Source organism: Hemiscyllium ocellatum, chromosome 6, assembly GCF_020745735.1.
Source record: "Hemiscyllium ocellatum isolate sHemOce1 chromosome 6, sHemOce1.pat.X.cur, whole genome shotgun sequence".
Lineage (NCBI taxonomy): Eukaryota > Metazoa > Chordata > Chondrichthyes > Orectolobiformes > Hemiscylliidae > Hemiscyllium > Hemiscyllium ocellatum.
In genome coordinates this window covers 108167744-108190050 of record NC_083406.1, presented here as the reverse complement: position 1 = coordinate 108190050, position 22307 = coordinate 108167744, and the positions used below count along the sequence as shown (strand labels likewise).

The 22307-nt window shown below is 40.8% G+C and overlaps 1 protein-coding gene across 5 annotated transcripts in view; it reads left to right on the top strand.

Annotated features, from left to right (window-relative positions):
- The window catches only part of herc2 (HECT and RLD domain containing E3 ubiquitin protein ligase 2), a 238785-nt gene that overhangs the window by 89150 nt on the left and 127328 nt on the right, over window positions 1–22307 (top strand). For all 5 annotated transcript variants that reach the window (XM_060826247.1, XM_060826244.1, XM_060826246.1 and 2 more), the window contains exons 22-33: window positions 292–477; window positions 882–1052; window positions 6756–6859; window positions 7307–7457; window positions 8089–8297; window positions 11207–11339; window positions 12270–12397; window positions 12526–12721; window positions 14739–14872; window positions 19634–19807; window positions 19929–20065; window positions 22123–22274. In XM_060826247.1, coding sequence (XP_060682230.1) covers window positions 292–477; window positions 882–1052; window positions 6756–6859; window positions 7307–7457; window positions 8089–8297; window positions 11207–11339; window positions 12270–12397; window positions 12526–12721; window positions 14739–14872; window positions 19634–19807; window positions 19929–20065; window positions 22123–22274 — 1875 coding nt within the window. The remainder of the gene's footprint in view (window positions 1–291; window positions 478–881; window positions 1053–6755; window positions 6860–7306; window positions 7458–8088; window positions 8298–11206; window positions 11340–12269; window positions 12398–12525; window positions 12722–14738; window positions 14873–19633; window positions 19808–19928; window positions 20066–22122; window positions 22275–22307) is intronic.

Sequence of the window (22307 nt, the reverse complement as noted above, 5' to 3'; positions counted from 1 at the left end):
CTTTGTGATAACTATACCCAATAAAAATAGAGACATTGTCTGATGTTCTGAAAATCTGATGTTTTGGTGCTGTTTTCTGCCCTTTTATTTTTAACTTTGATTTCTAATTGTAAGAAAATGTTTAAGGTTGGTGAGGGAAAAAAAAGCTTTTAATGCCGTCTGTGTTTAATTTTAACCGATGTAATTTCTTGCTAATTACAGGATTTCACCTTTGGCGAATGAGTTGGTGGATATGTATATGTACAGTTGTGATTTGGTTATAATGTTTATTCTGTTTTTGATTTGTTGTAGGAGTTCTGCTTCCTGAACTGGTGGTGTGTGTTGTCCTGCTTCTCACTAAAAATGCTGGACTGATGCAGGAGGCTGGGGCTATTCCTCTGCTGGCTGGATTGCTAGAACATTTAGACAGGTTTAACCAACTCGCACCTGGCAAAGAGAGGGATGATAATGATGATTTAGCATGGCCTGGAATAATGGGTATGTCAAATTACTGATAGTTTGCATGAAATAATTTGCAAATTTGCCTTAGAAATAATTGAAAGTGATTAAGAAAAGACCCAGAGATGATATGAGGATACAAGGTTTTCACACGAGTACTGCCTGAGTGAATCTGCCTTCACCATGCAATCACGGCGTTGAAAGGGGAACTAGACAACAGAAGAATACAGATCTGCCAAGCCATTAGGAAAGGGTGGGAAGTAGGTAGAGGTGAGTTGCTCTGAGTGCCAGCTGAGATCAGTCACATGGCTGTCTTTTTTAATCACGTTATGTTATTGCATAGAAGAAAACTTCAATTGGAGTTAATTTCAAGTCTGTCACTTAACTGGAAAGTGTAGCCTTGATCTTAATTTAAAAATAAATCATTTTGTGTGGTTTTACAGGTTCATTCTTCACAAATCAGAGCTCACGGAACAATGAGGAGGTTACCCTAATTCGAAAAGCTGATCTTGAGAACCATAATAAAGATGGTGGCTTTTGGACTGTAATTGATGCAAAAGTGTATGACATCAAAGATTTCCAGACGCAATCTTTGAGTGGGAGCAGCATTCTTGGTGAGATTAATTTATCCTATTTCAAAAGGAATTTTAACTGATTAGTGAATGTGGTTGACTCTGACTTAACTCAGTCATACTGCAGCACACAATCCCTCTCTCTTTCTTCCTGGCTAATGTCTCCCAACAAGTACCATGAAACACAAACCTTGAGTGCTGTCACTATTGCAGAAATATGAACTATACAGTTTCTAGACCCCAGTGTATATTTTGCTATTGAAAAGAAACCTAACTTTATTGAAATCAATCAAGGCTTTTATAGATTTATTTTACTGTAACTTTGAATATACATTGAACAAAGAAGTGCTCCTTCTCCTGGACTTTTACTTCTAAACAAGTTAGATATTGATTTGTGCTCAAAATATAGGATCCTAATTGATGTTGCACAACTGATCCGATCCATTGTGCATTGCAAATGAAGTAGTAATCCTTGACCTGGCTCAGCTGCTGCCCAAATGTGATAGATGTCCATGCTTGGGAAGTTATGATTATTTTTCCTGACCATTAAGAAGAACAACAAGGCTTGAGTGGCTTCATGTGCCAACACTGCTTGAACCTCCTAATATCTGTTGGGAAATCATTGCCTTCAAAGAATGCCACTGGCTGACAGGGCTTCCATTGACATGGAATCTCAAAATAAAACTGTCATGGACTTGTTCTAAATCTCATGGATCCTACTGGAACGCACCTGTCAAGTTAACTGAAGACAACCCCTCCTTCCTAATGGTGTACTACTTGGCTGGCTGCAACTGTTACCAACTAAGCCTGGTTACTGACCCAAGGGAACACTAGATTCTGGACAAGTCTCAGCCACCTGGGGAGGGGCCAAGAAAGATATGTCCACTATTCCAAAAATAGAACATGAGAAACATTTCCAATTGTGATTGTGGCCATCCAAGTTAGCCCATCTGAGCTTCTGTCCTGAGAGATCCGTCTTTGGTAGGATCTTAACTGTCCACACTTCAGTTGAAACCATTAAATTGACTGTACATATTGTCATCAAACTGCAACTGCTTCCTCAGCAAGCAGTAAAAAAAATTATATGTGCTTAAATGCACCAGAGGGCCCAATTCCCACCCAAATTGTGGTGCATTAACATCAGTTCATTAAGTTCTACTTTGCCTTACCAACATGTCTTCAATCCAACTGAAAACGCCATAGAATTTTTTTTTATTAGATTAGATTACTTACAGTGTGGAAACAGGCCCTTCGGCCCAACAAGTCCACACCGACCCGCCGAAGCGCAACCCACCCATACATTTACCCCTTACCTAACACTATGGGCAATTTAGCATGGCCAATTCACCTGACCTGCACATCTTTGGACTGTGGGAGGAAACCGGAGCACCCGGAGGAAACCCACGCAGATACGGGGAGAATGTGCAAACTCCACACAGTCAGTCGCCTGAGTCGGGATTTGAACCCGGGTCTCAGGCGCTGTGAGGCAGCAGTGCTACCGTGCCGCCCACAAATTTGCACGGGTCTCAGGCGCTGTGAGGCAGCAGTGCTACCGTGCCGCCCACAAATTTGCAGTTCAGAAGAAGGCCATTTCAGCTATCATGGTGTGCTGACTTCTGAAAGTGCTGTACAGCTAATCCTATTCTCCAGCCCTATTTCTGTAGCCCTCTAGGGCTGGATATATTCAACTTTCAAATATATGTTCAGCTTTCTTTTGAAACCAACTATGAAATCCACCTCCAACACTCTCTCAGGCAATACATTCTAAATTGTTACAACTGAGTAAAGCAGTTTCTCCTCATCTCAGTCCTAGCTATCTAGCTGACAGCCTTTGGAATTGTGATTCCTAGTTACTGACATACTAACTTGTGGAAACTGAATAGCCTTCTTTACCCTGTCAAAATTGTTCATAACTTTGAACAACTCAATAAAATCACCTCTTAATTTTCTCTGCTCTAAAGAGAATAAGTCCAATTTATCTAATCTTTCCTTGTATCTAAAATCTCAGGGCTTGCGCACTATCTAGGGCTTCAAGACCCTTCTTTAAATAAGGTCCTCAAAACTGAGCACTATACTCCAAATGTGATCTGACCAATAACGTGTAGAGGTGTAGCATCACCTTCTTGCTTTTATACTCCATGCCTCCATTCATAAATCCTCGGACCCTATAAGCTGACTTAACTGTTTCAACTTGCCTGGCCACCTTCAGAAAACGATGCCCATGTACCTTGAGGTCCCTCTGCTCCTGTACTCACCTCAAGGTTGTACCATTAAGCCTATATTGACCCTCTGTGTTTCTTCTGCCAAGATGCATGGCCTTGCACTTCTCATTGAAATTCATCTGCCAGGTGTCTGCCCATTGTTAACTTGACAGTGTCCCTCTGAAGTCACCCAGTTCGCAATTCACTATACTCCCCAGCTTGGTATCATCTGCAAATTTACAGATTTGTTCTCTACACCTATTTCCAGATCGTTTATAATAAATAAGAAAAAGCAAGGGTCCCAACACAGTTTTCAACTTGTCCCCAGTCTGAGAATTGCCCATCTATTCCTCTGTCTCGTATCTTTTAGCCAACTTCTAATCCATTCTGCTGAGGACCTACTGATCTCAATCATTTCTAATTTGCTGACCAACTTGCCATGTGGCACCATATCAAATGATTTCTGAAAGTCCAAATGTACAACATCCACAGGGCTACCCTCATCCACTACTTGTGTCACCTCTTCAAAGAACTTAGTCAGATTCATCAGACATGACCTGCCCTTGACAAAGCCATGTTGACTGTCAAGTATTAGAGAAAAATATGTGTGTATTTCCCTTATCCTGTATTATGTCCTTCATAATTTTCTCATTATTGATGTCAGGCTGACTGACTGACTGAATTTCGTGGGTTACCCTTTGTTGCTTTCTTAAACAATCATGTCATATTTGCAATCCTCCGCCCCTAGGAATAATCCTGTGTTTAGATAGGTCTGGAAAATTTCTGTCAACTATTTCACAATTTGCTCCTTTACCTCTTTGAGCAATCTGGTTCTCACCTAGGCCAGGTGACTACTTTACCTGGAGTGCTGCCAGCCTTTTTAGCGCCTCTTCTTTATCTACCAGTATACTGCTTTATCACTGAATATTCCCATTTTCAAATAGGCCACTGTCACCATTTTCTAATTTGGTAAAGACAGAAGGTCTTTAGTGCTCATTTAGTGCCTCTGCCATACCTCTTGCTTCAGTGGGCAGCTTATCCCACCTGTTCCTTACAGGCTCCACTATATCTTTCACTAATTGTTTTTTTACTATTACTATGTTTGAAGAACATTTACGATTTGTTTTAGCACACCCTGCTATCCTTTCCTCATGTTTCCTCTTAGCATTTCTTATTGTAGTCTCAGCCTTTCTCCTGCATTTGAGATATGTTTCCTGATTTCTATTGCTGACATTATTCCAGTATTTATATGGATATATCCTCAGGGAGGCAATGGCCTAGTATTATAATTGGACTGTTAATCCAGAATCCCAGGTCATGTCTGGTGACCCAGGTTTGAATCCTGTTGTGGCAGATGATGGAATTTGAATTCAATAAATATCTGGAATTAAAAGTCTAATGATGACCATGAATCCATTGCTGATTGTTGGGAAAGCCCATCTGGTTCACTCATGTCCTTTAGGGAAGGAAACTGCCATCTTTATATTGGTCTGGCCTATATGTAATTCCAGACCAACAGCAGTGTGGTTGAATCTGAACTGCCATCTGGGCAATTAAGTATGGGACAATAAATGGCCAGCAACACCCTCATTACAAGAATGAATGAATTTACAAAAACATCATATGCTTTTTTTCTCTTCCATTTTCTCATTAATGTCCTTATTCATCTGCAGTACTCTAGCTTTGAATAGCCCATATTTATTTCTCATGGATATGTGCCTAGCTGAGTCATACAGCACAGCAACAGACCCTTTGGTCTAGCTTGCTCCCTATTTATCTGTATTTTGCGAATCTCCCATTTTTCATCCACTGTTTTAATTACCAAAATGCATTTCCAATTAAACTGCTCCAGTTCAACTTTTAGACTCCCAACATCTGTCCTTTTTCAGTCTGGGTTCTTAATCCTTGACTAATTTTTATTCTTTTAAAAACTTAATATTGGACCATAATACAATGATCACTATTTCTCAAATGCTCCCCCACTCTAACATTTTCCACTTGATCTGCCTGTTTTCCTAGGGCCGTGGGCTAGGTCATAGCTATCACTAGGCAATCTACTTTATGTGCATGACTGCAAGTAGCATAGCATTATGACTCGTGTCTGTCTATAACCATAATCAATAGGGAATTGGTAGAGATTGTCAAAATTCAGTTTAGCTTATAGGAATGTTATTTTGACTTTGAGTATGCAATGCACTTTGTATAATGGTGTGCAAAGGTTAAGCCCGATCACAGTGCTTATTTGTGATACCATTGACAATTAATAAGAAACCTCCAAAGAATTTTATCCAGGATGCAATGTTTGTGCTGCTAAATGTCCAATGGTTGTCAAAAGGCAAAGAGAAAATTAATTTTCTTATGTGCCTGACTGGGATATTGATTGCTGAAAATGTGTTGCTGGAAAAGCGCAGCAGGTCAGGCAGCATCCAAGGAACAGGAGATTCGACGTTTTGGGCATAAGCCCTTCTTCAGGAATCATGTTGCTTTTCCAGCATCTGCAGTCCTCACTTTCTCCTGGATATTGATTGCACAGGGGAAGCTTTGGGCACCAAAAGCTGAGGAGTGCTACAATTTCAGGATGATTTTGTTAAGTTTGGGTGAGTGAGTGCTTAGCCAATATTGACAGTAGTTGTACTGCTCTTTTGTGAGCAATGTGAGGTGTAATCCCATAAGTTCATTTCAGTTCTGGCATTTGTGACATTGGTCAGGAAAGAAAAGGAATAATTCTTCCATCACTTAATCCAAGTTGTGAGAGAAGAATGTTCTAACGCACTCTATTTGTGCAGCTGTGTTTTTTATAGCTTCTTTAATGCCTTCATCTTATTCTTTTTTAAAAGAAGTGTAAGGAAGGGTTTGGAGGGTTATGGGCCAGGTGGTAGCAGATGGGACTAGTTTGGGTTGGGATATCTGGTTGGCATGGTCAAGTTGGACCGAAGGGTTTGTTTCCGTGCTGTACATCTCTATGACTCATAAACTAACTGCACTAAAATTTATGGCCACTTTTGCAAATGTACACTATTGACAATTTTTTTCTTTTCGTTTTTACCTGGGACAGGTACAGTTTAATTTACATGGCGACCAGATTACTTGCCTGCTTTTGGGCATGTAAGTATAGGAATCCTGAACCCATGTAGTGAGATCTGCCTGCCACCGTTCTTTATTTGCATTGTTGAGTCATGGAGGATTCCATGCATTTTAGGTGGGTAGATACTAATGCTATGTATCTTGGCCCACCTTGTGTCGGCTTCATCTTTACTGATGTGTTCAGTAGCATTTATGGGTAAGTAGGTAGTGAGGTGATCTGTTTTTGAGACTGAACCCTTGAAGGGGAAGAAGTGCTCAAAATGTGTGTTTATTTTGTGTGGTTAAGATACAAGTTGTATATTTGATCCCAATCGTGAAGAAGCTGACAAAATAAGTAGAGTACAACCAATTCCCCACTAAAAAGACTTTCCTCCAGAAAAAAAAATAAGTTTAAAATGCTTGCTGGTAGAATGCTTCTTTGTTTCAAAAAGTGTTGATAGCATGGTATTTTTGCTTTCAGCTCAGTTTGCTGGAGAAGACCCAGTGGTTGCATTGGAAGCTGCCCTTCAGTTTGAAGACACCAGAGAGTCGATGCAAGCATTTTGTGTTGGCCAATATATGGAGGTACTGAAGTATTTCATAAAGCTGTGCTGAGATCTGTACCATTGTGTTTAATGAATGGGTTATTTGCCTTTGATTTCTGATTAAAGTGCTACTTTTTAAAATAAAAATTGCACCTTATGCTTAATTTTCTCAAACAACAAGTAATTTCCACATGCGTTGGACTAAATCAAGCCAAAACAGAAATTGCTAAAGAAACCCAACAAGTCTGGCAGCATCTGTGGAGAGAAAACATTTGGAGTGCTTCAGAAGGATCACAGGACTTGAAATATGAACTCTCTGCTTTCCCTCCACTGATGCTGCCAGACATGCTCAGTTTTTCTAGCAGCTTTTCTTTTTGTTGGTTTTTGATCTCCAGCATCTGCAGTTCTTGGTTTTACATCAGACTAACATTTTTTGCATTCTAAAAAGCTGCCTTTTAATTTCTCTTTCCTTGTCTTTCCATTATAGCCAGATCAGGAAGTTGTAACCACACCAGACCTTGGCAGTTTGTCTTCACCTCTGATAGACACAGAAAGGAATCTTGGTCTCCTCCTAGGATTACATGCATCATATTTGGGAATGAGTACTCCTTTGTCATCTCTCGAGGTCGAATGTGCCAGTTAGTATACTGACAACATAATTTACAAAAACCCTTATTTATATATACTTTTGCCAGTGTTTTAAATCAAAGTATTAAAAACAATTTAATCCAGTTACTGTTAACATCTCCTTTGCTGGGAGATTTGCTCAGATTCTGAATTGTACAAGCTTAGCAATTCAAGGTTTTAGCTTTTTTTGTTTGAGGCTGGGTTTATTTTAACAGTTTGTACTTCAGTGCATACTTTATACCGTACTTTTTGCTTATTTGAATGACTGACAGTCCTATTCGTGCTTAACTGGAAAAGGAACTTGTTGGAGACCCTATATCAATTGACATGTGTATTGTGTACCTTGTTTAAGTAACGTCTCCTGCTAAGTGTGGAGCTGCGTTGATTGGGTGTGTTTGCAGTATCTGTGATTGCCATCATCCTAATTGAAGAGTGTGGTATGTGAAATTGAGGCTTGCAAAAAGAGATGACTGTCAATGATGATTTTAGTTCTTGTTCTTGAAGGTTGAGAGAGAATTAACACTCATCAAGTTAACCTGGCATTGCCACTTGAAAAGAAATCTTGAATCTTATTAGGTATTTTAGTAATATCCAAATAGTCACACTTGTTTGTAAAATTAACGCAACTTCTATATTTAACAGAATGGCTGCAATCTTCCCTTTTCTCTGGTGGCTTGCAGACCAGCCAGATTCATTACAGCTATAATGAGGAGAAAGATGAAGATCATTGCAGCTCTACTACCACTCCAGACAAGACCAAACTTTATGTGCGGAATTTAACGCAAGGTGATCATACTCAACCATTCCTGCAGGCCATTGCAGACAACAACATTCAAGACTACAACGTAAAGGTACATGTTTCAAACAAACAGGTTCTCACAGATAAAATGAAACATTGCTTGTTGCTGCTTTTATCTGAGACCTAAAATAGTTATTCTGGATCTTGCGTTATTGCATTTAAATTTTTTATGCAAATTTGCAGGAATTTTTATTTGGACAGAAGGCAGCTGCAGTGCAAATTTGCAAAGCTCTGGTTGGCTGGGAGATACAGACCAATCAATCATTTCATTAATCGTCGACCACAGACTTTGTGTGCCAAAGCAGTTGACTGAATTTGAGCTTATTTAATCTGAATTTAAAAACTGAGAAACTGACCTGAATCAAGCTTTAATTTATGGCTGCTCATTGCAGTTGTGATGTCAATGTGCCTGAAATTCTGCATGCAGTGTTCATGTGTGCTCAACAGAAGTGCAACTGATAGCAATACATCATACTTACCTGTGAATGAGGATGTATTTTGCTTTGGCAAGTTGACTTTAGAACTGGAGGAAAAGATCAGGAATTTTTATCTAAGATGATTGTAATGTGTGTTCAACTGTGGTTTGCCTACACTGTTCCAGTCAAATCCACACAGACTTTGTTCGTAGCTGGGTCGGTATACCAAATTGTGTCAATACAAATTACTTAGAAACATGTGGATACTGTTATGAACTTGTATCTGCTACAGCTATCTTCACATATTCAGTGATATGGAGGAGCTGTTGTTGGACTGAGGTGGACAAAGTTAAAAATTACACAACACCAGGTTATAGTTCAACAGGTTTATTTGGAAGCGTTAGCTTTTGGAACACTGTTCCTTCATCAGGTAGTTGTGGAGCAGGATTGTGAGATGCAGAATTTATAGCAAAAGATTACTGTGTCATGCAACTGAAATGATATGTTGAACAAACTTAGATTGTTGTTAAATCTTTCACCTTTGCGGGTTTCTGTTCATTAATCTGAAAATCCTAGAATTTCATAAGTCACATTCTTGAGATAATTTAAGGTTTTATTAAAAAAAAAGTGACATTTCAACTCAGACAATGCATTAAAGGTGTGAGGTTAGAGTCTGTCTGTATCCCAATCTTGAATCAGACTAGTTCTATTTCTAAAGTGAAATTTACAAAATAATACATGGATTGACTGCTTGCATTGACTGCCTGCAGATTGTGCATTTTTTGAGCAAAATAGAATGTAGCTGCAAATATAAATCTTCCAATATAAATTCACTTATATGTGTGTGCGTGTGCATGAGAGAGTGTTTGCATGTGTACAAGCGTGGTAAAGTGTGTATGAGTGTGTGATGGAGTATAAGCCTGGAAGAGTGTGTGTGTGTATATAATATATAGTGTTGTGGGGTCACCTGTAGTGTGACATGAGCCCAAGATCCTGGTTGAGGCCATCCTCATGGTTACCGAACTTGGCTATCAGCCTCTGCTTGGCCACTTTACGTTGTCTGAGCTGAGATGTCACTTTTTTTAAATAAAGCCTTAAGTTATCTTGACAGTGTGACTTAAAACAAGCTCTGGGATTTACATATTAATGAACTGAAACCTGCAACCGATTCTAAAAGATGAAAAACTTCACAGCAATCTAGGTTTATTCAGAATATCATTTCAGTTGCATGACACGTTTATGGGCATTCTACATTTCTTCACATCCATTATTTAACATTGGCAGAATAATCCATGTCTTTCTGAATTTCAGCCCATGAGAAATTCCCTTTCCTTTGTTCTCATCTTTTTCTGAACCTTCTTTCAGCATTTGCAGTTCTTGCTGCTCTCTTGTTACATGTAAAAGAGAGCTTGACTCGTGGTGACCTTGTGAGCAGTACAGCACAGTACTGTACCAAAGCCTCATCTGTGTTGATTGTAATGGCATCCACCCTTGATGATGGACAGTGCTCAGGGTGGTGTCACTTCTGGATTTAGCATTGTCAGTTGTATCTGTAGGGAGCAGTTTGAGAGTGGCAGTGCCTTCCACAAATGGCAATGATGAATAACATCATCCCGACGTTGACTGACATTGTTTTCTTTCAGCAGATTCTTTTTTCTGCAGTCGGGTCATTCCTTTTGTCCTCTGCTTTTCGCATGCTCCCACTTTCTGCCTACTTGTTTTCAGGAATTCCCATGCATTAACTGTGATCCCAACCAACTTTAGATCTCATTTACAGACCTCCCTTCCTTGAATATACAGATGATTTGTTGATTTTGTGCTGATAATAGGCTTGCATGTATCAAGGGAATTGACCATCATCTATTTAGTTAACGTAGCCCAGTCAACTGAACTGTTGTCTTGAGAGCAAACAAGCTGGGGAACCCTGTTTGCTGGTATATTTGTATACTTGGCACTTTTATTTTAACGAGAAGACATCCAATTACCATCTGATGTGTTGGAGATGGATACTGTTGATCCTTTTTTCTTGGCTTTTGCACGTTGTTAATACTTTTCAACTGTCAACACAATGAAATGATTGAGTGGTTATCCATGGGGTCATTGAGCAAGCTTGAAATACTGATCCCAAAGGACAGATACTGCTATCAGGTGTCCTGCTTAATCCTGAGCTGAGTATTCTGACTTTCCATAAAGGCTACAAGCATTTGAATGCATAACGTTGCATGTCTTTATTCATCTGTTACTGAAGTGCTTAGTCATTTAAATAAAGTGTCCTTCTTTTTAACGAGTATCCAATTGTCATAGTTACAATATAGAAGTTGAAATTTCAATTTTACACTTTTAAAAATTGTTGTATAATCTAAACTTGTTTGCTAAACTAAAATATACAGAGAAGTAATGTTGAGTAGATTTTTATTTTCTTTAAATGGCTTTGCAGAATTTGAAAATAATTGGTAGTGAAATTGTACCTCCTTTAAGCATTTTTTTTAATATTGCAGTTCCAGTATTATTTTGTTTATATTGACTTACTTATGTTCTATGGCAGGATTTCTTGTGCCAAATAGAGCGCTATTGCAAGCAGTGTCATCTGACAACACCAATCACTTTCCCTCCTGAGCATCCTGTGGAAGACGTAGGGCGGTTACTCTTGTGCTGTCTACTGAAGCACCAGGATTTAGGTTGGACACTTCGCTAAATCTTAAGTATTCAAAGTAGTATTAGTTTTAATAAATGGACTTGCGTATTCTGAATTTTTGATAAGCCTCAAAAGCTAATTCCAGAATTGCTTTTGCAGATACCAGGAGTCTTTTTAGATTGAATGTTCTAATTTTCTTCCCATGTTGTCAGTCTATGTTGCTAATAAATTATTGAAGTAGTTTTTGTTTTCATGACTTCTCCTCTGCTGCTAATATTCTCACTGATTTGTACTGTGTCCATTATTCTTTTCTCTTGTGCATTATTCACTATTGTTCTGTTGTCTGTGTCATTGGTAAGTATTTTTAGCTCCTCATTTAGTTCCTAGTTGTTGTGCCTTCTTGACTGTCGCATTTACGTGGAGTCAAGGACAGGTGGTTGGTTACCGTTACTCCTAGGCATTTGATGTCTATGGCTAGATTTGGACTATTTGATTATTGTGCAATGAGTCTAACTTGAATGATGTATACTTCATAAGAGACCAGACTGCTGATGAACTGGATTGATTCTTTAAGACACCAACACTGAGAATTTTGGAGAAACTCAGCACATGTGGCAGTATTTCTGGAGAGAGAAACACAGTTAATTTTTCAAATTCAGAACATTGAAGAGTGTATGAGACTTGAAATGCTAATTCTGTTTCTCTCTCCACATATGCTGCCAGACATGTTGAGTTTATCAAGCATTCTCTATTTGTTTCAGATTATGAGCATCTGCAGTATTTTTGATTTTATTTGATTCTTTAAGAGAATGCGGTATAGAGGAATGACATACTCCTCTGTGAGTCTGAAGTTACTGATCTGAGCAATATGCTGTCACAGGCACTAAACAAAATCTTCTCTTGGAATATCAGTTCAATGTCTGGCTTAAATCTAACGTGTGCATTTTTTTTCCCCTGTGTAAACTGTATACAGGCCATGCAGCTTTATCTGTCATCAACCAAAATGCCTTAGGAGTGGATCAAGGGAAGCTCAGAGTCTTGCCTAAGTCAGTGGGTGATGTTTGTCGAGTGGTATATCAGGCCAAGTGTTCTTTAATAAAGGTGAATGATATATTTTGTATACGTGTAAACAATGTCTTTTCTATTGTAGATGCTATTTTTAAAGTGTCATTTTCTTTGCAATTTATTTGTTGCAAACCAACTAATTTTTTTTCCCTTCTAAATCTTAGACTCACCAAGAGCAAGGACGTTCGTATAAAGAAGTGTGTGCACCAGTAATTGAACGTCTGAGATTTTTGTTCAATGAGCTGCGGCCTGCTGTTAGTAATGACATTTCTATAATGTCTAAGCTGAAACTACTAAGTTCCTTGCCTCGGTGGAAGAAGATTACCCAGAAAATCATCCGTGAAAGGAGAAGGATGAGAGGTATGCAAAAATTATTTCTGTCTCTCAGAAGGTGATAGAACAATATATGCCCTGATTTAAAAAAAAAGGCTTGGGTTAAGTGCACACATGATGCAAATAAAATGTATACATGTGCTATTATGTATCATGTTTGTTATTTATATCTATGAAACATAGAAATCTTAAAATATGCAGAAAAGAAACTTGAAGCAAGTTTTGGAAGCAAATTTGATTCCTTCAAAGAGGAGAAAGCAACCAACCTACAGGCAATACCTTCATTTGTATTTGCTTTAACATTTTTAACAAATATATGGTCCCTCCAGTTCAAATGATAAATATCTCAACACTCTAGAAGTTGCTGGAGCATTGACTTCAATATGTGAATTTTATTTCATCTAAAATTGTGCAGGATGACATGGATGATCACCAAAATTAGGTTGTTCAGTAAACACTGACTTTATTTCATCATTCAACTTGAATTTAATCCTGACTGTGAGGGTACAGCAAATGCAGTCAGCAAATTTATTCGCTGGTAGATTTTTCTAATGAGGCAAGCAGTAACACAATTGAGTGAACTGGCTAGGATGTACAAGTGAGCAGGCCTTATGTAGTTAGACTAGCGTAGCAGAAGCTTTCTGAGTATTAGTCCTCAAAGTTGTCAGTTGATACTAAGGTTCTGATTTCTTACCTTCGTTGAGATCAGAGAAAACAAAGTAGCAGTGAAAGAGTGCTTTTCGGAATGGAGTTCAGTAACCAGTGGTGTTCCGCAGGAATTAGTGCTGGGACCTCTGTAATATATATAAATGATCTGGAGGAAAATGTAGATGGTCTGATTAGTAAGTTCACGGATGACACCAAAATTGACAGTTGCAGATAGTAAGGAGCATTGTCAAAAGATACAGCAGGATTTAAGATACAGATTTGGGCAGAGAAATGACAGATATAGTTTAAATGAGATAATACATTTTGGAAGATCAAATTCAGGTACGAATTATACAATAAATAGCAAAACCCTCGGGAACAGCGACATACAGTGTGATCTGGGTGTACAGGTTCACAGATCCCTGAAAGTGGCAAAACAGGCAGCTAAGGTGGTCAAAAGGGCATACAGCATGCTTGCATTTGTCAGCCGGGCATCGAATGTAAAAGTTGGCAAGTTCAGTTACAGCTGCATAAAACTTGAATTTGACCACATTTGAAATATTGTGTGTCGTTCTGGTTGCCACACTACCAGGAGGATGTGGTTGCTTTGCTGAGGGCTAAGAGAAGGGTTATCAGGATGTTGCCTCGCCTGCGGGGTTTTGGTTATGAGGAGGCATTGGATAAACTCGGATTGTTTTCATTGAAAAGCACAGATAGGATGGATGGTCAGAAGCTTTTTCTCAGTGGAATGACCAACTACAAAAGGGCAGAGATTCATGGTTAGAGGGGGGAAAGTTTAGGGGAGAAATGTAAGGAAAAATATTCGCACACAGGGTGGTGGAAGCAAACTCGGTAGCAAAGTTTAAGGCGTATTTTGATTAGACACATGAACGGGAGGCGATCTGAGGGATAGAAACCTTGTGTGGACAATAAGTAGTGAGTCTAAATAAGGACTTGGTGGGCCAAAAGGCCTGTCCCTGGGCTGTATTTTACTGTATAGAGTCACAAGTCCAAGTTCACTTTCCTGTGATTGTACTGTTGAAATGAGGCTCACAGTTTTTAGTTGTTTAAACATCTGGATCATAATGGATGTTGTTAATTTTGTTATGCAGTAATTTTATATTTCTCAGTCTTGTTATGATATGACTTGCAATTTAAAAATAAAATGGAGTATCTTTAATCTGCAGTGACTGTTTATAATTTATCCAATTCCTGTGTTCTTTTCTGTATTTCTATCATGTGCTAATGTGCCTTAGTTTCATACTAAATGTCATGTTGCCTGTGACTTTTTGTTTGAGTGTTCTTCTTTTTCAAAAGAACTGTTGGTTCTTTTGATATGTCACCTTTGATTTCCTCAGCCTGTTCATAGTGCTGACTGTGTGGTAACTCTTCATAGTTCCAAAGAAGTCTGAGTCTGCTGATGTGGAAGAATCCAAGAATGACAACAGTGAGAGTGATGTAGAAGATTCCTGTGTTGTACCACTTAACCCTGAAGGTGTGGATAAAAAGGTCTTACCTGTGAAATCAAAGGTAAGATGGTGACAAAGATTCTCATGTTGCATGCAGTTGTAGTTGATAAACATTCAAGGCTGCCATGATATCATGTTTGTGGAGTATTGAAGCATAATCTATGGAAACAAGTATTGGAAATGTTCTTTCTTCACTGTTAATTTCATAAAATTTGTTTCTTTTCCTTTATGGGGTGTTGACTTTATTGGGCCAGAATTTCTTGTCCATCCCGAATTGCCCTTGAGAAGGTAGTGGTGAACTGCCACTTTGAACTGCTGCAGCGCATTTAATGTTGGTAAACCCATAAAGTTGTTAGTGAGGGAGTTCCAGTATTTTGACCCAGTGACACTGAAGGAATGGTGAAGTATTCCCTTTGTAGGGAAACTGGCAGGTACTGTTGTTTTTGTGTATCTGCTGACCTTGACCTTCTAGATGGTCATTTGGCTTCTTAGACAGCACTTTCCAAACCATTGTGAATTTCTGCAGGGTATCTTGCAGATGATGTTGGAGAAAATGAATGTTGTGCATGTGGTACCAATTAAATGATGTGTATAAAAAGACCATAGTCTAAAAAGGCACTTAAAAAAAGTCCATGTTGAGGGCTTACGTTAGAAACAATTATAAAATCATGAGGGACATAGATAAGGTGAATAGCAAAGGTCTTTTCCCTTGGTTAGGGGAAATTCAAAACTTGGGGGTATGTCTTTCAGGTGAGAGGAGACAGAAATGAAAAATGACCTGGGGGGGGGGGCAATTTTTCTACACAGGGTTGTTTGTATGTGTCATTTTGCCAGCGAAAATGGTGGATGCAGGTAAAGTCATAGCATATAAAAGCCATTGGGATAAGTTCCTGTACAGGAAAACTTTGGAGAGATATGGCCCAAACCCATTCAAGTGGGACTAGTTTGGGTTGGGAACATAGTCTGTCTGGATTGGTTGGACCAAAGGGTCTGTTTCCATGCTGTATGACTCTGTAGGTAATATGTACAGTTTTGATCTTCATTTCTTAGGAACAAAAATATTGCCAAAGAGGGATGCTGTGTAGGTTTACCAGACTTTTTACTGGGATAACAGATCTGTCCTGTGAACAGTGATTGGACAAACTAGGCCTGTTTGCTGTAGGATTTGGAAGAATGAGAGTTGATCTCATTGACATGTACAAAATACTTGAAGGATAGACAGAGTAGATACACCCCCATTCCCCCACCACCACACCCACTCCAGTTACAGGCTCCGCCCCCACTCCCAGCTCCACACCTACCCCAGGTCCTAGTTTTCACCATCCCTCCAAACCTCCCCTTCACTGAGGACAAACGATCAGTCCTCAGCAAAGGACTCACCTTCATCCCCCTCCGCCCATGCATCAATGAATTTAATACACGTTGTGACGTCGAACACTTCTTCCGCCGCTTCGCCTCCGAGCTTACTTTTACAATCAGGACTCCCGGCCACCTTCCGAGGACCCCTTCGCCCACCTCCAACACACTCCATCCACATGGACACCCCGCGCTGGCCAATTACCCGCCCTCAACCTCTTCATTTCCAACTGTCGCCGGCACATTAACCGCCTCAACCTGTCTACCCACCTCCCCCACTCCAACCTCTCACCTTCACAACGTGCAACCCTCCATTTCCTCTGCTCCAATCTCGACCTCACCATCAAGCGAGCTGATACAGAGGGTGCAGTGGTAGTCTGGCGCACTGACGCCAACTCGAAGACACCTCCTCCTACCGCCCCCTCGACCATGACCCCACCCCCCCATCACCAAACCATAAACTCCGAGACCATACAGAATCTTATCACCTCAGGAGACCTCCTACCCACAGCTTCCAATCTCAAAGTCCGGGAACCCCGCACTGCCCGGTTCTACCTCCTTCCCAAGATCCACAAGCCTGACCACCCTGGCTGACCCATTGTCTCAGCATGCTCCTGCCCCACTGAACTCATCTCTACCTACCTCGTCACTGTCCTCTCTTCCCCCTCCAGTCCAGGAACTCCCCACATACGTTCGAGACACCACCCATGCCCTCCACCTCCTCCAAGACTTCTGTTTCCCCGGCCCCCAACGCCTCATCTTCACCATCGATACTAATCCCTCTACCCCTCCATCCGCCATGACCAAGGCCTCCAAGCCCTCCTTTTCTTCCTCTCCCGACCTACCCAACAGTACCCTTCCACCGACACTCTCATTCGTTTGGCTGAACTCGTCCTCACCCTTAACAATTTCTACTTTGAATCCTCCCACTTCCTTCAGACCAAAGGGGTAGCCATGTGCACCCATATGGGCCCCAGGTATGCCTGTCTCTTTATTGGCTACGTAGAACAGTCCATCTTCTATAGTTACACCGGCACCACTCCCTACCTCTTCCTCCGCTACATTGATGACTGCATTGGTGCCACCTCGTGCTCCCACGAGGAGGTTGAGCAATTCATCAACTTCACCAACACATTCCACCCTGATCATAAATTTACCTGGACCGTCTCTGACACCTCCCTCCCCTTCCTGGACCTCTCCATCTCCATTAATGACGACCGACTTGACACTGACATTTTTTACAAACCCACCGACTCCCACAGCTACCTGGATTCCACCTCTTCCCACCATACCTCCTGCAAAAATGCCATCCTGTATTTCCAATTCCTCCGTCTCTGCCATATTAGCTCCCAAAAGAACCAGTTCCACCACAGAACACACCAGATGGCCTCCTTCAGAGACTGCAATTTCCCTTCCCACGTGGTTAGAGATGCCCTCCAACGCATCTCGTCCACATCCTGCACCTCTGCCCTCAGACCCCACCCCTCCAACTGTAACAAGGACAGAACCCCCCTGGTGCTCACCTTCCACCCTACCAACCTTCGCATAAACCAAATCATCCGACGAATTTCCGCCACCCTGAAACGAACCCCACCACCAGGGATATATTTCCCTCCCCACCCCTTTCCGCCTTCTGTGAAAACCATTCCCTCTGTGACTACCTGGTCAGGTCCACGCCCCCCAACAACCCACCCTCCTGTCCTGGCACCTTCCCCTGCCACTGCAGGAATTGCAAAACCTGCGCCCACACCTCCTTCCTCACCTCCATCCAAGGCCCCAATGGAGCCTTCCACATCCATTAAAGTTTCATCTGCACATCCACCAATATCATTTATTGTATCTGTTGCTCCTGATGCGGTCTCCTCTACATTGGGGAGACCGGACGCCTCCAAGCAGATGTTTAGGGAACATCTCTGGGACATCCGCACCAATCAACCACATTGCCCTGTGGCCCAACATTTCAACTCCCCCCTCCCACTCAGCTGAGGACATGGAAGTCCTGGACCTCCTTCACCGCCACTCCCTCACCACCCTACGCCTGGAGGAAGAACGCCTCCTCTTCCGTCTCGGAATACTTCAACCCCAGGGCATCAATGTGGACTTCACCAGTTTCCTCATTTCCCCTTCCCCCACCTCACCCCAGTTCCAAACTTCCAGCTCAGCACTGTCCTCATGACTTGTCCTACCTGCCTATCTTCCTTTCCACCTATCTACTCCCCCCTCCCCCCTGACCTATCACCTTCATCCCCATTCATCCATTGTACTCTGTTACTTTCTCCCCATCCCCACCCTCCTCTCATTTATCTCTCCACCCTTCAGGCACTCTGCCTCTATTCCTGATGAAGGGCTTTTGCCAAGAAGGTCGATTTTCCCGCTCCTCGGGTGCTGTCTGAACTGCTGTGCTTTTCCAGCACCACTCTAATCTAGAGTAGATACAGGTAAGGTGTTCCCACTGGTTGGGGAAGTCTAGAGCCACTTAGATCTGAGATGAAAAGAAATCTTTGAGGGTTGTGAACCATTGGGATTTCCTATCAAAGAGGGCTATGAGGCTTTGTCATTTGAACATAGTTAAGGTAGAAATTAACAGACTTCTGAACACTGGTGACATATCGTGTTATGTAGATAGAATGAATAAAAGGAATTTTAGTATTCGATCAGCATTGATTGTATTGAATGGTGGGCAGGCTCAGTGAACTTGCCAGAGTTATAACTGTATTGCAACAGTTAGGTTGATGGTATAACCATCACTGAATCGCTCACTACCAGCATCCTGGGGTTATCAATGACAGAAGTAAGGTGGATTAATCGTATAGATACTGTGGTTGCAGCAGCAAGTCAGAGGCTAGAAATCCTGCAGCGAGTCATTCATTTTGTGACTTCCCAATGCCTGTGCACTATTTATAAGACAAATTTCAGGACTGTGATGAAATACAGCACAATTTCTGCTCTAAGAACACTGAAGAAACTTGATGTCATCCCAACACCACATCGAGAACATTCACTTCCTCCAGGAGCAGTGTGTTCCATTTACAATATGGCCTGCAGAAATTCCTGAAGGCCACTTTGACAACGTCTTCAAAATTCAGGACTGCTATTGTCTTGAAGAACAAGCACAGCAAATACTTGGGAACACTACCAGCTGCAAGTTCCCATTCAAGCCATTCACAATCGTGACCTGGAAATACATTGCAGTTCCTTCAGTGTTGTATGAAAATCTTCTGTAATAGCGTTGTGAGTATATCTATACAAATTGGACTGCAGTAGTTGAAGAAGACACTTACTGCCATCACCTGAACAGCAATAAAAGCTGGTCTAGCTAGCTTCAAGACAACCCATGAGTAAATTTAAAAATGAATGGCAAACATTTGCCTACCAGCAAACTTGTGTGCTTTTGAATTATTGTGCTTTTGTTCTCCAAAAGACATGCCAATTCTGATTTGTGTTTTTATTTTGTGCTGTGAACCAGGACAAATGGCAACCCCTCCTTTCTTCTGTAGCAAATGTTCACAGATACAAGTGGCTGAAGCATAATGTTCAGGGTTCTTTTCCACAATCGGCATTAATGGCGAATATACTTGACTTTGCCTTGAAAGAAGAGCCAATTGATGTGGAGAAAATGCGAAAGTGTCTCTTAAAACAAGTAAGATAGAATTTTCCACTGAATGCAAGCTTCAATATTGAGAAGCTTTATTTTACTGTTACAATTCTTCACCTTTGTGACCAATTCCAAGTGTTTATTCATGTGTTGCTTGCTTTTGCAGCTGGAGAGAGCTGAAGTTCGATTGGAAGGAATAGACACAATGCTTAAACTGGTATCAAAAAGTTTTTTGCTTCCATCAGTGCAATATGGCATGTTATGTGGTTGGCAAAGACTCATCCCTGAGGGGATAAATATAGGGTAAAAATACTTATTTTTAATTGTGTTTTAAGTGGTTTCTCAGCTGTTCACACCTAAAACTGCATACCCAACAGTATATATGGTCTGGATATCCATGTGATTTTGGACTTTAAGTTGGTACCTCCAGTATTACTGAATAAATTGATCTCTGCTATTAGAATTTCTGATCAATGGAAATGTTTTTCATCCAGAGGCAAAAAGCTCTCATTGTACCATGATAACTTAGTTCTGTGATTTCAGCTACAGATCTTCTGCTGTTCTTCTTCCGTGAAAATTTGAATTTTCTATTTTCAATCTGACATGTCTGGTTTGAATAGTATTTAAAGGTACAAATCTTATCTTTGAAAGGAAATTTATTGCTGATACATAAGCAGAATTAATGGCCTGGATTTTTACAAATTGGGAGCAGGAGTGTAGCTCACTCAGCCCATCTAGGCAAAAGTGAGTACTCCAGTTTAGTTTAGATTAGAGTGGTGCTGGAAAAACACAGCAGCTCAGGCAGCATCTGAGGAGCAGGAAAACCGACATTTTGGGCAAAAACCCTCCATCAGGAATGGAGGCCTGCATTCCTGATGAAGGGCATTTGCTCGAAACAGTGATTTTCCTGCTCCTCGGATGCTGCTTGACCTGCTGTACTTTTCCAGCGCCACTCTAATCTACACGTAGCCCATCTAGCCTGTTTCACCATTCAGGAATGTCCTGGCTGATGTGATTGTCATCTCAACTCCCTATTATTGTCTAACCTCCATAACCACTGATTTCATTATTGGCAAGAATCTATTTATCTGTCTCTGCCCTAAAAAGTATTCATTGATACTGCCTCCAGTGCCCTGCGTGGAATAGCATTTCAAAGATTCATGCCACTAAAGAAAAAATTCTTATCATTCTTAAATGTGAAACCCCTTATTTTTAAACTGTTCTTTAGTTCTAGTTTCATCTTGTGGGTGGGAGACACATTTACAGCATCGACCCTGTCAAGTCCCCTCAGAATCTTGCATTAAGTTTCAGTAAGCTCACTTTTCATCTTCTGAGATTTTGGGCTGGTAGTGATGACAAAATTGAAGATCTCAGATGTCTACTTTTCTGAGACTGACAGCAGCTTCTTGGTTCTGTACAGCCTAGCTAAGTATGGAAATCATTGACAAAATTGTACTTTGTTGAATAGCTGAATTTTTAACTGTGTACTAGGTTGCTAAACAGCATCATTGGCCCTGAAAATTTAACGTTTGTTGAATGACATATTGAAATATGAGAGTTTGGTTAGCTCAGTTGGCTGAAACGGCTAGTTTCTAATGCAGAGCTGGGAAGAAATTCAGGGTTTTAAGTGTTTTTAAAAAAAAAGTTATGCTGTTTTGGTTATTACAGTCCCCTGTGTAAGTTCTGATAATTTATGTCAAGACTTCTTTTAGAGAAATCAAATTGAAGTGAAGAGAGTTAATAACATGTATTTCCATGTTTGGGATCTTTGAGAATACCTTATTGTCAAAGGAGACCATAAAATCCCTACAGTGAGGAAATAGGCCATTCAGCCCAACAAGTCCAGCTGACCCTCTAAACAGTATCTCACTCTTCCCCTATTACTCTACATTTTCTATGACTAATGCACCTAACATCAGTGAATACCATGGGCAATTTAGCATGGTCAGTTCACCTAACCTACACATCTTTGGAACAGACACAGGGAGTATGGGCAAACTCCACACAGATATTCACCCGAGGCTGGAATCGAACCCAGGTGCCTGGTGCTGTGAGGCAGCAGTGCTGACCACTGAGCCACAGTGCTGCCCAATTGTAATTGCTTCTCCTGCTTGATGACATCATGGTTAATGGATTTCTTGAGATGCCGGCCTCAAACTTAATGTAAGGGGAAGTCTGTGCCACTGAAGTTGCTACATCCAGTCTTCACCTGAGTCAGTGACAAGTAACTGTTGATGTCAGAGTCCAGGCGATTGATTTTTTTTATGTTGGCTAACCAGTGAGTTTTAAAAGGTTAAGTTTTTCAGTATTGGATTTGACTCATGTCTACCTTCATACTGAAATTAAAATCCTCTGTTTAGTGAACCTGTTTCAGACTGCTTGAAGGATGTGGATCTCATACCACCATTTAACCGTATGTTACTGGAAGTTACTTTTGGAAAGCTTTATGCCTGGGCTATTCAGAATATTCGAACTATGCTGTTGGATGCACAAGGTAGATTTGATGATCTAGGTAAGATTAAGTTATTTTAGGTTGACACAGTAC